Here is a 15,321-nt window from a genome sequence, read left to right as displayed (position 1 = left end):
AGGGGATTCTTAGTAAAGCAGACAAAATCAGTTTTTTCTTTTGGCAGTCAATATAAGAGAAAGTTAACATCTGCATCATTTTCTTCTTGGACTTGATTGGAAACCCCAACAACCAAGTGCAGAATACATCAAATGTTGAGTTTTCTTGTCCTTGCTCACCAAATGTCATTATTGGAGAAGACTCACGTGTGTATGTGACTGAAAAAAGCAGAGTTTGGGTATTTTATGTCTCATGCAGTGGAAAGGTCTCAGCATGGTAGAAAGTCACTGTAGCTTCCTGCTCAAGAGTTTGCAGAGAACTGCCTCAGCAATGCATACTGAAAAGGTATTAAATTGTTCCTGCCTTTTTTTTTGCTTGTTGGGATCTGTGGTGTGACCTCATGCCAAACATAAGCTCAGCAGCTGTGAGCTTCGCCCTCTCGTGAAATACACCTCAGAGAGGTGAAATCTGTGAAGGATTTGCACATGGATCTTCTTCCTCTTACCCCACATCCATTCTGCTCAGCATTCACTCAGAACAGAACTAATCCTGAGGTGCTCCCCAGCTACTTGTTAGTAGATGATTTATTTAGGAGAGAAGTAGCGGGGAACCTGGAGAACGTCCTTGGCAAATTATCTGGCTGACATCTGAAAAATACCTTTTTTGTATGCTATGGTGTTCATTCTAATCAAAATGAAACTAAACTGCAGTGAAAAACAGCAAACTGAGACCAATTTGCAATTATCCATATTAATATAAGATGACAGTAGTCTGGTTTGTATATTTAAAAGTCTGTCCTTGAAGTGAATGACAAAGTACTCAATTGAGGATAACAGCAGTAGAAGTGGGCCCATTTTTACCCTTCTATTATAACAAATCATGCTCTTACATTTGCAAGTTTTACCATTTCCCTCCATCCCACTTGGACAAATTCCACACACGTATGATCCAAAGGTGTTCATGCAGGACACTCCTGGAAAACACAGACCTTCTTCACACTCATTCTTGTCTTCCTGACAAGTAAGCCCTGTGGCAAACCAAGAGGAGGTTAATAATCAGGAGATATTCCCTGTTTATTCTTCAGCTTAAATGTTCATTCAGATTGAGGCTTATTTCTCATCTGTGAACTCATTACAGGAGATGTCACTCACGTTAGCATCAATTTCCCCACAATTGGCCTTAAACATATTTTCATCAGACTGTTTAGTACTGTTCTTGTTGGCACCAGGAGTGCTGAACTTGGGACTACAGCTCCTAGAAAGCGGTGCTTATTAAATAAATTATTGCTCTGCCTTTCATGTCTTACCTTCTGTTTTTGTTATCGTGTTTATGTGAGATCTTTGTCATACACCAAAGCAGGCAATGTACCCATTTTGGCTTTAGGATACAAAGAGTCACATACTGACACACCATGCTTTTCATTTCTGTGGGAATGTCACACTATTAATAGCTTATTGTACAACAGCCTGATAGAGTCTGGCTAAAGGTGAATCTGACAAAACGATCAAATTAAAACAAAACAGATTTTTCTATTTAAATTAAAATTTGAAGGAATTGTCTGAAAATGTCTGTGACCTACAGAGCTGGCATTCAGAAGATAAGCTACTGTAGGATCTAAACCCCAAACAGTGGATTGTGGCTATTGATGATTTTGGATGTAAACATCTTAAAATCCCTTGAAGTAATTAATGTTCAGTCACAGCACTGGATGAATGAATGGATACCTGTAGAGGAGGCTGACCCCAAAGCTAAAATGACTATCTGAACATGAAATGATGTGGAGTAATCATGTACAGTGTTGTTTACAGACTCACTTGAGCTTCAGATAAACATGCTGCTGAATACGTGCACTTGAAAAAATTTGATTGGCTGCTGTTGGTCACTGGAACATGTAGCCCAGTCTTGAACTATCCCATAACATCTGTATTAAGGAATGCCCTTTGTTCTTTTCTCCTTGTAGAATACCCAACGAAAGTGGGACACTTTCTGGGGAGTCCCAAGAAAGGGACATTCTGGTGCATAAGGTTCAGAATGCCTTGTTCCTTATTGGATATTCAGGTTGACTAAGATAGAAGCTCCTTTCATTCTTAAAACTTCATTCTTCAAAGCGCAAATTTGTCACAGAAAACTGAACTAAAGAAACAGAACGTTGTTATTCATCTTCTGCAGCATAATCTCTTGTTTTTTCAGTGTTTCAGGTTACACAGCTCTTTTCAAGTTAAAATAGCATCCTCGTGCAAGAAAATTGAAATCTCTCTTGGTTGTGCTGCCTCTGTGAAGCTAGTGGCTTCACCTTCTCATGCCTGCTTTCTCTTGTGGGCAATAAAAAAAATGAACAGCAGGACAAAAGTCATGTCCCTTTTCTGCTGCCATCTGAATAGAGGTTGTTCTACTTGTGCGTGCTTCTTGCTTAGGAAAGCACTCCTTGTTTTATGCATGTTGGACATCACCTAGTGTTACAGGTATTCATTTATTTTTTCTCTTTGGTTAGATTTTGGATTATTGTTTATGCTGTATAATTTAATTAGCACATTGATAGCATCATGCTGTTTCTATCTGATACTGCTGTCTGATGACACATTAGGAAATTATTAGACATCAAATTGTGGGAAATACTGAATGAGTTTTCTTCCAGTTAGATTAGTAATTATTTTCTTTCCTTTAGTATAAAGATGAAACATGATACCAGGGGCAATCAAAGTGGGAATGAAGTTCCCAGTTTGGGTAACAAGATCTGCTTCTCTCTCAATCCCTTTCCTCTTTTCCCTCCTTCCTCCACACTGTTTTGCAAAGGTCTGACTTTAAAATCTCAAAAATGAGAGAATTCCAAAAAGCAAAGGAAAACCATAAATACCAGCCTAAATTTTAAAACCCACCCAACCAACTTAAATGTAGAACTATGCAAGCAGCACTTCATTTCACTAAAAGAGACAGTTTTAAATGCTGTCTGATTAATGTTGGCATAATGTTAATGCAGCAGTATCTGAGGAGAAGTTCAAGTTTGGAAAGTCTTAAACTTTGCTGAAGGTTGCTGGAGAGGCAGTAGAATTTGATAGAAAATTGTCTTCAACAAGAAATGTCAGTTACTGTGCTTGCGTGACCTCCAGTGTGCTGCAACACAAGGGAGTCCCAGTTCTATTGACACTGCTACCGCACAAATGAAAATATTAGGAATAAAAGATCTTCAGGTTGCAACGTTGAAACATCTGTTTCCTTGCCAGCTCTATTTCTCTGTCCCCGCATGAGAAATTGGCTGAGATCAACTCCTTTCATGCCTTGAGAGAAGCTGACCACCTACAGATGTAGAGAAGGACTTTTTGATAGTGTTCAAGTTAAGCTGAATCTAAATGAAGAGGAAATCTCATTGAGAGACTGTAAGGTTTTATTATAAACTGTGAACAATTTTTTTTTCCCCAGTTTCCTTCTCTTCCTCTCTGCCCCCATATTAATGAACGGATACATAGGAAAAGAAAGGATGGTTTTATGATTTAGACACAGTTTTTTCAAGGAGGTGTTCTGTTCTCAAGAAGATAAGACTCTTGCTTTCAGTGACCGAAAGAAGAAACAATGGGAATTCTTGTTAACACTGGTGCAGGAGAATGAACGAGCTCTGAACGCATAATGAGATAAGCATGTGTTAACCTCTGCAGAAATTGGAAATATTAATAATTCTGGAGTCATCATCCTCTCACATTTTCCTATGGCTCTCCCTGCCTTGTTCCTATTTTTGCGTTGTGCACTTAGACTGCCAGAGATACACAGATGCACCTGAATTGCTACCATTCAGCAAAACACTTTGTTCTTTATCCTTCTTCTCTTGCAGTGGTGTTTTGGAAGCTCTCAAAAGAGTTAACATTTTGTTTCTACTACCTGTTCCCTATCATTTGTAAAGATTTGATGGTGAAATGATGCTGTCACTTGAGCAGTATAGCATTGCCTTCTCATTAGATTATTGATGGTTTTCTGGGGAGCTGAGACATAAACACAGCATCAAGGATGAGATTTTATTGTTGTCACAGAACCTGCCCTGAAGTAAAATCATCTCCTTCCCAGCTGGCTTTCAGCTCCGTTTGCTTATAATTTCTCACCTGCTATTAAAATTTTGAGATGTATTTCTGTTTCGCTCAATCATATTTTTATTTTGCTGTTGATTCTGTTTTAGCTTTTGGGCCGGGGAGGTACAGGAAAAGCACTTCATATTTATCTAAACTGACAGGGCTTAAGGATTCAGGAAAACAGTGTTTTTCTGGCCATTAAGGTGTCCCTTGTCCTTATTTTCAGAGCTGGATGTATGCTGCTTTCAAGCACGTTATTCTAAAGTGCTGGATATTTCATTCTTGAATGTTTGCGTAAGGATAAGAACCACATTTTAGAATATACACCATATGAGTTTATAAATAAAGCATTATAATTATGGCAAACTATTTTATGTGGAATAATACATTTCATTCCATCTATGTTCAGGAGCGAGAAACTGGTGAAGGTCAGTGAACAGGAGCAGACACACTGATGTTATTAACTCGTTGAATTGTTTTTTATCCATTAATCTACCTCCTTGAAGGCAGTGAGGAATCTTCTCAACAGGGTATTTAAAGTATTTAACCAAATCCAGCTGAAGATATTCCAAAATTTCCCTGGGGAAATTATTTCCAGAGGAATTGAAGACTATACCACTCTAAATGTGTTGATTTTTGTTTGAAGTTTTGATTGAAATTTCATTTTCTATCATTCTTCTCTATGCATAAGCTTGTGCATAGCTCTCTCAGTAGTATTTTGTGGCATAAACACTTTCGATAGATCTTGGCTGTACTGTCCCATTACCTGGAGTCATTATAATGAAACTTTTTGGCCACTTTTATGAGCTCACAAGTCTGAATTGCTTTTGTTTCATCTCTATTGGAATCTTATATGTAATGAAGTCTGAACTTTCAATCCTACATGACTAAAACAGAGAAGGCATGATGAACTCCTGAAGGAGAGAAAGGATGCCTTCCTGCCTCCATGAGCCCACTGAGGATAATCCGTTCATGGTTTTTGTATGTAGATACCATATGCAGTAACAGTTAAGTGCTTTTGATGTTACTTCTTCTTGAAATTTTCAAAGATATAGCACTGTACTGCAATCAGTATTTTGGGTGTCATTAATTCATTCATGCTTTCATATGTGACCAGAGCAGTTATTCTTTTACAAAGATTTCAAGCACTGAAATCTGAGTTCAGCTTAAGATGTTGTTTTTTTTTTTTTCTCCTTCCTTTTTCAGATGGTTCTGGCCCAAATGGTATCTTAAAACCGTTTCTGTTAGTACTCTTCCTTTACTGCTGGGAGGCTGGTTTGACTCTGACATGAATGAATAGTAAGGCAAAGCCTTCCCTTTCCAATGACTAATCAAACTAATGACTACTGTGCAAGTGGCTGCTCTTTTAAATGGCACTGATGCTAGTAGCAAAGCTAAAAAAAGGCCACGTTTAGAAATCCTGTATGTTTAGATTTGCTTTCTGCCCCCTGAAAGGATAAACTGCAAACAAAAAGACTGCAGCTTCAGTGAGGCTCCAGAAGGCATATTTGGGCTGATGTGAAAGCTTGTTGTGTTGGCAGCAAGCTGTGATACCAGCAGCTGGAGTGTGGGTCCTGGTGTGGAGGAGGTGCAGGGCTCTGTATGACAACTGGCAGCAGCTCCACACAGCCCAGCACAGCTCCAAGCTGCTCTCGCCTCTGTGATCTATGAGATGCTGCTCTCTCACCTGACGCTTCAGGTTCTCACTCCCTCTGTTTCTGTATGCACTGTATGTCTTGCAGCCACCTCTTCTGTCTTCACTGCAGTTCCTTCTATTTCTCCACTTCGTGCTTTATATTCTGCATTTCTGAAAGGAACTTTCTGGGGGCAATGATCATTCCTCTTGCCTGTATCCCTTAAAATCATATTGTGGTCAGCCCTGAACAGCTTAAAAGCTTAGACTTTGCTCCATCAGTATGTCTGACAGCACAATGGGCTTGTGGTTCTCTAAGGCTTAAACTTCTTCCTTCGGCTCATCTCGCATGTGGATAGCTGGGAAATGAGCTGGGGGAAGCTGAGATATAGTGGTTGACCACTCTATCATGGTCATTTCAGGCTGCGGACCTCTAGGTCTTTTTCCTCCCTTGAGCATGGATAATTAGATTGCTGCTTTTACATGTTATCTGTCAAAAGCTAAGTCAGAAGAGGAATCTAATGTTGACCATTTGACATATTCCTGTGGTTCCACTGCAGTCAAAATTTCCTGAAATGCAATCTGTCTCTAGTTAGAGCTGGAAGAAAGGATGTCTTACCTCCTAAACCAGGGGGACATTGACAAGCATAGCTGTCCACACCATCCACACAAGTTCCGCTTTTGCACGGGTTTGATTTGCACTCATTAATATCTTCCTGGCAAAGCCCTCCATCAAATCCATTTGGACATAAACACAGATATTCACCAAGGCCCGGGGGGAATTTAATATTGGTAACACACGTTCCGCCATTGAGACAGCTGCAGGGCTTCACTCGAACCTGAGGAACGCAAAAGAGAGTTGTGATAAGATTCCTCTGAATAATCACTGCTGAGAGGTATATTGGTACCTGTCAGGAGGGGCCAGATTTGCAGTGCAAGCACGTTGTCTAGTATTATGAATACTTATTTCTAACCAATTTCCTTTGTCTAGATAGACGGCCTCATACTCAGCATACTTATTTATCTGACTGGAATCTTGGCTTTAGAGGGATTTTTTTCTTCATCACTTAGGGGCACATTCTAACTTCTTCTGAGAAAGAAGCCCTATTTGCTATAACAGCAGTTTCTACATGGTGTCTGAGGGCAAGATTTGTTCCTCATTCTTCAAAGAAATGAAAAATCTCTTCTCTTTGCCTGCCTGTGTACCATCCTTACTGCTTTACATTATAAATGGCTCCCAGTCAGGATGAGGATTGTGGCATTCTTCACCCAGTTTCTCTCTCAAGGAATAGAGATCCATAATCATGTTACATATGGATGAGAAAGGGATTTCAACAGATTCAAACCTCTGTACTCTCCCATCTTGTTAAATGCAGATCTAGTTTGAAGCGTTTCCCCTTTGCTGCCTGTGTTCAGCAGCTCGGTATTTTTGATGCGAGTGGTTTGAATGAGCAGAAATTAGAGTCTTTAGGACTTAAAAGGAAATATCCTTTTCTTCACAAAATTGTTCTTGTGCCAGGGTTCTGCATCCCACTTTATTAGCTCATCCTATCATGGGATTAATGTTAGGCTATGCAATAAAGTCATGCACGAGCTCTGCCAAGAAACTTAAAGTGTGGAGTAATGACATAAGAGCAAGACACCCTCTAAAGATATCATTGAGAATGAGTTATAATCTTCCTTTTATAGCTAAAGCTGGGTCTTTTATGTTATATACTTCTTTTTTTTTTCTATGATCCAAATGCAGAATGTGAATTTTAAAGCAGATTAATGAACCATTAACAGGCTCTAGAAGAGAGTTCTTTCAAACAGCAATCAATAGCACTCTCTCTTGTTCATTGTATGTATAGTTTCTACGTTCTCAGAGATATTTATTCCATTAATTGATCATTATTGCTATGCTGCATAATATAAGGGTTTATGAGGAAATAGCTGAGGTCTTTTTATTTTTAGAGAGTAACAAACTATTGGTTATAATGACAACTGTGCCAAAATGAGAACATGATAAACAGGTATGTTGTCCTTTTCTTTAAAGCATTTTTTTCTTACCTCAACAGCGTATCTGCTCTGCGCGTTGCATTCATCCGACACAGTGAATTCAAAGGTCTGCATTTCTTCTGAATCAACTTTCCAGATAAGAAGGCCAGCGGGAGAGAGCCTGGCATCCTGTGGCCCAGCCTCTAAGATGAATAGCACAGCTGACCCTTCCGGATCCACCGCTGTTAACTGGTAAACAAAATTCTCACCAATAAATGTCAGCAGCTGGCTGGAGGGGGCCTGGAACACAGGAGGCAGGTTGTCTAAACAGCAAAAATGAAACCATGATTACATAAATTCTTGTTTCTACCGTGTAAAGATTCACAGCACAGGTCTTCGTAGGGGTTCTCTCAGTGATGAAAGTATCCTGAGACTGGTGGAGGAAACAATTTAGATGTTAGAGGCAGCAAATGGCTTTACCAAACACGCACTTCTTTACTCCTCTTTTTCTCATGTTCCGTACTGATTATCATTGATGTGTATCAGATACATGGGAGGAGTCTGGGCATATCTTTTGTAACCTCTTACTGCTTCGTGTCCCCTAGTTCTTAGTGAAACTTTAACTGTATCTCTAATGTATGTATGCTGATCTACCCTACCCTACCCTACTCTACCCTGTTCTGTTTAAATGTAAGTAAGCCAATTCTCAAAATGATGCATGACAAATTGACTGGGCAACTTTTGCTGGCAAAAGTTGTGAAATTCTTCCATTGAGTAGATTCTGCTCTCTTTACACGTGAGTGGTAATTGAGCCTCAGCAGTTTAATTGAATTCAGTTGGACATTTCTGGAATAAAGATCTTCTCAGTGCCAGGAGATGTACATCTGTGATACTGAAATTCTCTATCCCCAGAGACAGGAGTGCATATCAACATTGGTCTTGTTATTTTTAGTGTTGTTTTCAGTGTTGTTTACATTCAGTATTTCCTTAATGATGATAAAAGCCTAATTATACTGAGCTATTGTATAGTAATAGACAAATGCTGCCTGAAGGTATTTACAATAAAAAGATGCGAGCAAGGCAAGGTGGAGAAAAGCATTACATTTTAATATTAGAAACCAAGGAAAAGTAAGATCAAATGAATACCTTCAGGTGACAGCAGCACTATGCAGGGCTGGAAATTTCATCTCAGTGTCAGAAGCCTTCTCGATCTCCAGCCTCTTTCCTCCGTAACCAGCAGTACAAATTGATATATACCGATATTTAAAGGAATCTTCTCACAATGCAACTTGTAATTTTTAACTTAGAGAATATTTATGATAATTTAAAGTCACAATCTAAAATTTGACCCGTATATTTGTTCCCATAAAGACAACCTGTGTCTTTGCATCATTTCTTTTGTGTGTGCATATCCTTCTATCACGCTTTGCTTTCCATAGCATGCCTCACATTATGCAGCTATTTAAATGCCTCTGCATTTACTCATTGCTGCTGTGCTATCAAAGCTTTCTAAGCTGCTTCTCCAGCAGGTTGTCCTGGCAAAACTGTTGAAATCTTCCATCTATTAATTTAACTTCTGCTTCACAAACAATCAAGACGTGGAGCCCATAAAAGTTGTGCCCAAAGTAATCAATGAAATATTGATGATGGTGTGCTTTTAAAGATAAACATAAAGATGGTGTTTACTGGATGGAGGGTAAAAGGTGTTATACACACAAAAGAACATAAAGCCAGATCTTATGTGGCAACAAATGATCTGGAGGTGTTAGTTGAGAGCTGGCTGAACATGAGTCAGCAGTGTGCCCAGGTGGCCAAGAAGACCAGTGCCATTCTTAGCATTCAAGAAGTGCTTGAATGTTTGAAAGGCAGCTTTCCCCATGACCCCTGCTATGAAGGGCTGCACAATGAGCTGCTTGGTTTCCCTATCACTTAGAGTCTGGGCCATTCCATGGTCTTTCGTGTGGCAATTGACAGTATTTGGCTCAGACCAAAAATATACATTAGTGTTTTGAAAGCAGTGTTTTCCTCAAACTGTTCCCTTAAAGATTTGTACCTGTGAGACTATCACTGATGTTTTTAGGGTCCATCACCTTTTGCTGACAGATATGGGCCCTGCATGTGTTATCAGCGTATGAAAAACTTCTTTATAAGCCATTATTTTGATTTTAATAATTAAAGATTTGTCAGGTTTCAGCCAGAACAAGAGGAGAAGCCAAATGCATAGTACACATAGTGGAGTACTTTGTGTGTCTGTTCAGTCCCTATTTGTTGTGCACCCAATTATTCCCACTGTAAACAGTCCACAAGCACTATGCAGAATAGATCCATATCAACAAATGGAGAAACTGCATTTCATAAACTGAGTACTAAATTCCCAGCTAAGAGCTTCTAAATCTTAGGAAAAGCTGTCTTACTTTCATTAATAGACCAGGTGAACTTAGAGATATCAGGTTCACAGAGAAGACAAGGACTGGCAGGGTTTGACTCTCCTTCCCCATAGCAAAGTCCATCTATATTACAAGTATTGTCCTGTCAAAAAAGAAAATAAAAATGGGTGGGAGGTGAATGCAAGGAAAAAAAAAAAAAAAAAGAAGAAAGAAGGAAAGTTAAGAAATTAGCAGTTCATATATTTTAGAGATAAGCAGAATCTTGCTTGTCTCTTGAAACAATAAATTGATATCAATTTATATGGTGACAGGGAGAAAGAATGATGTGGAGATCATTCAGTTTCCACATAAGATCCCTGTAGCTTTGAATCCTTTACCACAGGTAACATGTAATGCTGATTGTCATAGATGAATTTGAGCATGATTCTATTTTCATTTTAACAGTATGTAGCGGATGTGATTGTTATTCCCAGCTGTGACTACTGATGTGGTGACTATTTAGTAGCTCTCAGATGTGAGTTATGTGAAATCTCATGTAGGTGTTCTAGAATCATGTAGATGTGGTACTAAGGGACATGGGTTAGTGGGCAGTATTGGTGGTGACGTAGTACCACTTCAAGTGCAATAGGTAAAATACCCACAAAACCCAGACCTAAAAGGACTCTCATAATTTTCCCAATGTGATACAACATGACAGATCTCCAATGTTAAAATTTGGATGTGAATTAGATTTTATTACATCGTTGCTTTCAAAGGCTTGAAGTTCTGATGAAAAAGCTGCTGTTTTTCTGATGTGGTAATGTGGTAGAGAATAGGCTCCATAAAAGAGGAACAGAGCATGCAAACTGGCCTGGTATAAAATGTCCCTTAATTGAAACACCTTTTCTGAAAGCAATTTAGGTATTACAAAGTGGTGTTATAAGAGGAGTAATTAGAAAGTGGTTTGATGCAATTGGAAGCCTAGTTCAAATAATCCCTTGAAGCATCTCAGGCTAGAAATTATTATGACACCAAGAGAAAACCAGCATATTGAGATGGCATGTATATTATTTCTGAGTTCCAAAAATGTAAGAATAGGGAAAGCCCTTGCTGTAAAAATAACAACAAATAGTTTTAATCGACGTGGTTATGACATAATTATTTTTATTCTTAAATTGAAATAGCTTTGCCCTCATTTGGGTTTATAAACCAGTTTCTACTTACTTAGAAATATGTGATCTTCCATTTTATTTTGGTAACTGATGCTTTATTGCAATCAGAGCAACTTTGAGAACTGTGTTTTCCCATTAGTGTTAATGAGAACAGCCAGGCAAATAGGTTACAATGTACCTGATTAATCTTCATTTTAAAAGAATGAAGACTGGTGGTCTCCAGTTCACTTGTACTTGCCTCAGGGTAGGAAAGCAGGATTAGCACATTCAAATATTCTTATCAGCACCCTCCAAAAGTATCTTTTAAAGCCCCATTGAAAAAGAGAAAACGTGTCTAATGCAGTCCTATAGAAAATGAGAGCAGGCAATCTCTTTTTCAAGGGATGAAGGATGTTACACTGGAAAGTTCACAGGAAAACAAAAGGATATAGTGCTCTCCTGAGAGTTCCCAGTGCGCTGGCAGTTTTAAACATAGCACTAGGCTTTTGATTATGGTTTTGAAGCTGTCAAAGCACTATATGTTTGTACTTAGTGTTATTTAATGTAAGCAAGAATGTTTTATGTTCTCTCGAGGGTGTTTTCTCATGACAAAGACTGCGTAACATACGTCATAGTATATCTCTTGAGACAGCAGAAAATGGGAGTAGAAGTGAATACCTTATAGCTGCATTACCCCATCCAACTAGCCTGGGAGAGCTAACTGAGCTTCCTAGGAAAGATAATTCAACAGCGGAGACAAGCTTCATGGCAGGGCAGCCACAGCCCAGCCTTATTTATTTGCACTGACATCCACACATATACCTGTTCTCTGCCATGCTCTTTGAGAAGCACCCTTCTGAGAAAGGTCCAATATAAAAAGTGCATATAGATACATAATATATATATATATATATATATATATATATATATATACATAAACACTCACAGACAGGAGATTATGAAAGACAGAAAAGTATCAGGCTGTTCTGCTGAACTATGAAACAGGTTTTCCTCTTCTAAAACAGTTATTGCACACAGTGCATCAGAGGGAGAGAGAGGGCTGGGGAGGAGATGAATGATCCATATTAAACATTTATGCTCTTTAAATTACCTTTAATTTACAAAGTCCAGTTGGATGGGATTCGCAGGCCTGGCAGACTGCGTCGTACAGGGTCAGCACTCTGGAATTACTGTACTGGAAGCCATCATCAGTGATCTAAATGATACAAAAATCATCCTTATAAGTAATAATGTTCCATATGGAGACTGTCTGCTCGTTTTGGAGCATATACTGTTGCACCCTTGAACTGGATGCCTGCCAGTAAGACAAATTAAAGCACTTGTGAGTCACTCTACTGCAAGCTAACAAATTGCTTAATGTTCCAAAGTGGAAACTATTCATTAATAACTAAAAGATCTTTTGGCTCAGCTGGCATTCAACTTTTCTGGTTGCCGTTAGGTGCTTCTTTTGTTAGTTTGTTTTTGGTTTTTTATTTGTTCAGTATGCTTGTGGAGACTGCGCAGGGACTTGAGTACTATAAGGATGGATTTCAGGAAGGTGTGAAATGAAAGTAAGATATTTGGCTGAACTTCTGGATTGCTTTCTTACAATATGGTAAATCAGTTAGTAATAATCCTAAGAAGAAAAAAAAGGAAAGGATGCTTTATATTAACCTCTAAAAAGTGCTAGGGTGGATAATATCAGACAGCAATGGTCCTATTTCCATAGGAAGGTGTATTAGAAGGGCACCCCTGTACATGTAGGCTCTTTAGAAAGCCTTAATTTAGGATGGCAGTTTTAATATATGACTACTTACAGAATAAAAAGGGTTATGTGAGTTTACGTTTAAATTTAACTTTTTTTTCCTAATAGAATTGAGAATATACCAGATTAGTGTGGAAATCCCAAATGTAAAAACACTTTTTGAAGAAGTAAAGTACCAGTACTTATCTAGAGGTTGGCAACCCTGCCTACACCAGGGGGGTTGAAACTTGGTGATCCTTGAGTTCCCTTCCAACCCAAATTATTCTATGATTCTAAAGAGCTTATCTTCCTCACTGTGAGAAGAACAAACAAAAGAGGCAGCACTCTAGGCCTCTCTCTTCTCTGAACTGCAATGCTTACTGGCAGCAGAACATCCATTAAGAATATATTATTCTTAATGCATTTTACATTCCATTTCTCTCTTTACCCAGAGCGTCCAGTGTTGTTTCAGTATTAGTGCACTAATAATGGGTGAAATGAGTAGACAGGGAAAAATATAAAAAGCTATAAAATAGACTTAATTTTTATGTCTGAAGTGAGCATTGTGAATGGAAGGTAACTGTTTCCATTTCTTTTGAAATCTGTATTTTTTCCACAGATTATTATAAACTTCCATTTTGATGCCTTTTTAGAATTGGGTCCTTTTATAGTTGTTTCAGTTGATTTTCCATTAGTCGCCTTAGTGATGTGAAACAAAGTCCAAAAGCAGTGATGAGAACTGAGCTGGGGCAAATCTCTATTCAGATTGGGTTGACCCTTAGACACCAAAAGCTTGCTGAGAGCTCTGTCTTGCCTGTTTGAATGCTCGTGTCCCCTGGAAAGGGAGAGCTGCTGCTTCTGGACCAGCAGTGAGGACAGGGAGGAGGTCTTTCCTTCTACCCACAGTGCATTTCATGCACCATGAAGCTATCTTGGCTGCTTGTGTCGCTCATCACTGAGGTACAATTTGATTCATATGAATGTTTTATAAACGAGAAATAAAAGCTGTGAGAACTTGCTGAATTCAAATTCAGCTTCTGCCTCACTGACTTGTAAGCAAATATATTTTTCCTGCTCTTGACAAATACAGACAATGATAACAAATTGAAGATAACCACAGAACTGCTTCCCAAATTAGGTAAGTGCCTGCCAGGCTCTCCCATCCCTTCACCCAAGTGTCTGTATGGACAGCCTGTGTCAACTGCTGCCCAAGTGGGAGTTGTGTTTTGATATTCAAACCAATTATCCCATGAGCTTTGGTGTAACACGTGTATTCTTAATCAACATGCATCACGATGCCATGGAATGAACAAGTAAAATATGAAGCATGAATACATAAAATAGCACTGAAAAGAGCTTGGGAAGCTCTTGTTCCCTCAACATTGGTAATGAAAAAAACTTACGTAAAACTTTGCTGATTCTCTTGAAATTTGCTTTGAGTCTGGGGAGAGATTCTGAGAATATTGAATGTTGTTTTTTTTTTTAATAGAAATATTTATTTTGATTTTGGGAAAAAACTTTTTCCTGCATTTGAGAAAGTATCTATTAATATAAACATGAAGTTCAACACTGAAGTAAGTCATACCAGGAATTTTCTGGAGTGCAAATTTTTGAACGCTTGTGGAACTCATTTCAAACCCTTTTTTTAATCTTGAAATCATTTTGTTCTCTGTGCTGTCACATACAGCTCACTGCTTTTGAAACCAAGCTCTGACTTCTGCCTTCACAATTCATTCAGCAAAAAAATCCACAGGAGGACTGGGATTAGCATGCCAGAATGGGACCAAGGGGATTTAATTGTGCACACATTGCCCAGCCACAGAGCTGGTTCTGCTGCAGCGTTCAGAGGTGAGAGGAAAGGCAGCAGGCTCCCAAGCATGGAGATCTCTTTGAACTCAAGTGCAAGGAAAAAGGCTTTCTACCTATGTTTTGGAAGGAAAAAAAGTAAGAAAAATGACACAGACCTTGTCATGGCTGGAAGGCAGCTCCTGAAAGCAAACTGAGTCGTAATGCAATCTGGCTGTATGCCACCTATCCTGGTTGCACTGGAGAAAGGGCTGGTGGGTGGGCTCTGCTTTCACAGAAATTTTGCACCAAAATGTCTTATTTTTACATGTGGCAGTGTTCAGAACACATCTGCGGTCTTTCTTCCACTGCAAAATATTTTTCTCAGTGATGGGGCATTTAAATGAATTCAGTCTTAGCAAAGGAACTTATCTGCTGAAATTACCAGCCAGGCTGAACACTAGATCAAAGGGAGCAGGTACAAGGTCAGCCAGACACCAATTTCCTAGAAATATTTAGAATTTAAGTGTCACAAAAGGGGCTAAAACTACAGCAGAGCTGACTCAGCTCGTGCAGGCACTGCACGCATAGTCATCCAAGACCAGATGGTGCCATGTCTGCCTTGAAACC

The 15,321-nt window shown here is 39.0% G+C and overlaps 1 protein-coding gene across 47 annotated transcripts in view; it reads right to left on the bottom strand.

Moving 5' to 3' along the window:
• Positions 1 to 15,321, bottom strand: part of LOC122183568 (von Willebrand factor D and EGF domain-containing protein-like) — a 290,489-nt gene that overhangs the window by 57,937 nt on the left and 217,231 nt on the right. For all 47 annotated transcript variants that reach the window (XR_006180287.1, XR_006180288.1, XR_006180289.1 and 44 more), the window contains 5 exons: positions 12,274 to 12,378; positions 10,060 to 10,174; positions 7,718 to 7,968; positions 6,288 to 6,507; positions 870 to 1,007 (listed from right to left, as the gene is read on the bottom strand). Coding sequence is in view for 44 of the 47 variants with exons in the window: in XM_042877646.1 (XP_042733580.1) it covers positions 870 to 1,007; positions 6,288 to 6,507; positions 7,718 to 7,968; positions 10,060 to 10,174; positions 12,274 to 12,378 (829 nt within the window). In the remaining 3 variants the exon portion in view is untranslated. The remainder of the gene's footprint in view (positions 1 to 869; positions 1,008 to 6,287; positions 6,508 to 7,717; positions 7,969 to 10,059; positions 10,175 to 12,273; positions 12,379 to 15,321) is intronic.

Source organism: Lagopus leucura, unplaced genomic scaffold, assembly GCF_019238085.1.
Source record: "Lagopus leucura isolate 7727_CA_CO unplaced genomic scaffold, USGS_WTPT01 Super-Scaffold_100019, whole genome shotgun sequence".
NCBI lineage: Eukaryota > Metazoa > Chordata > Aves > Galliformes > Phasianidae > Lagopus > Lagopus leucura.
The sequence above is the reverse complement of the archived record's forward strand: the minus strand, read 5'-3'. Positions and strand labels throughout refer to the sequence as shown.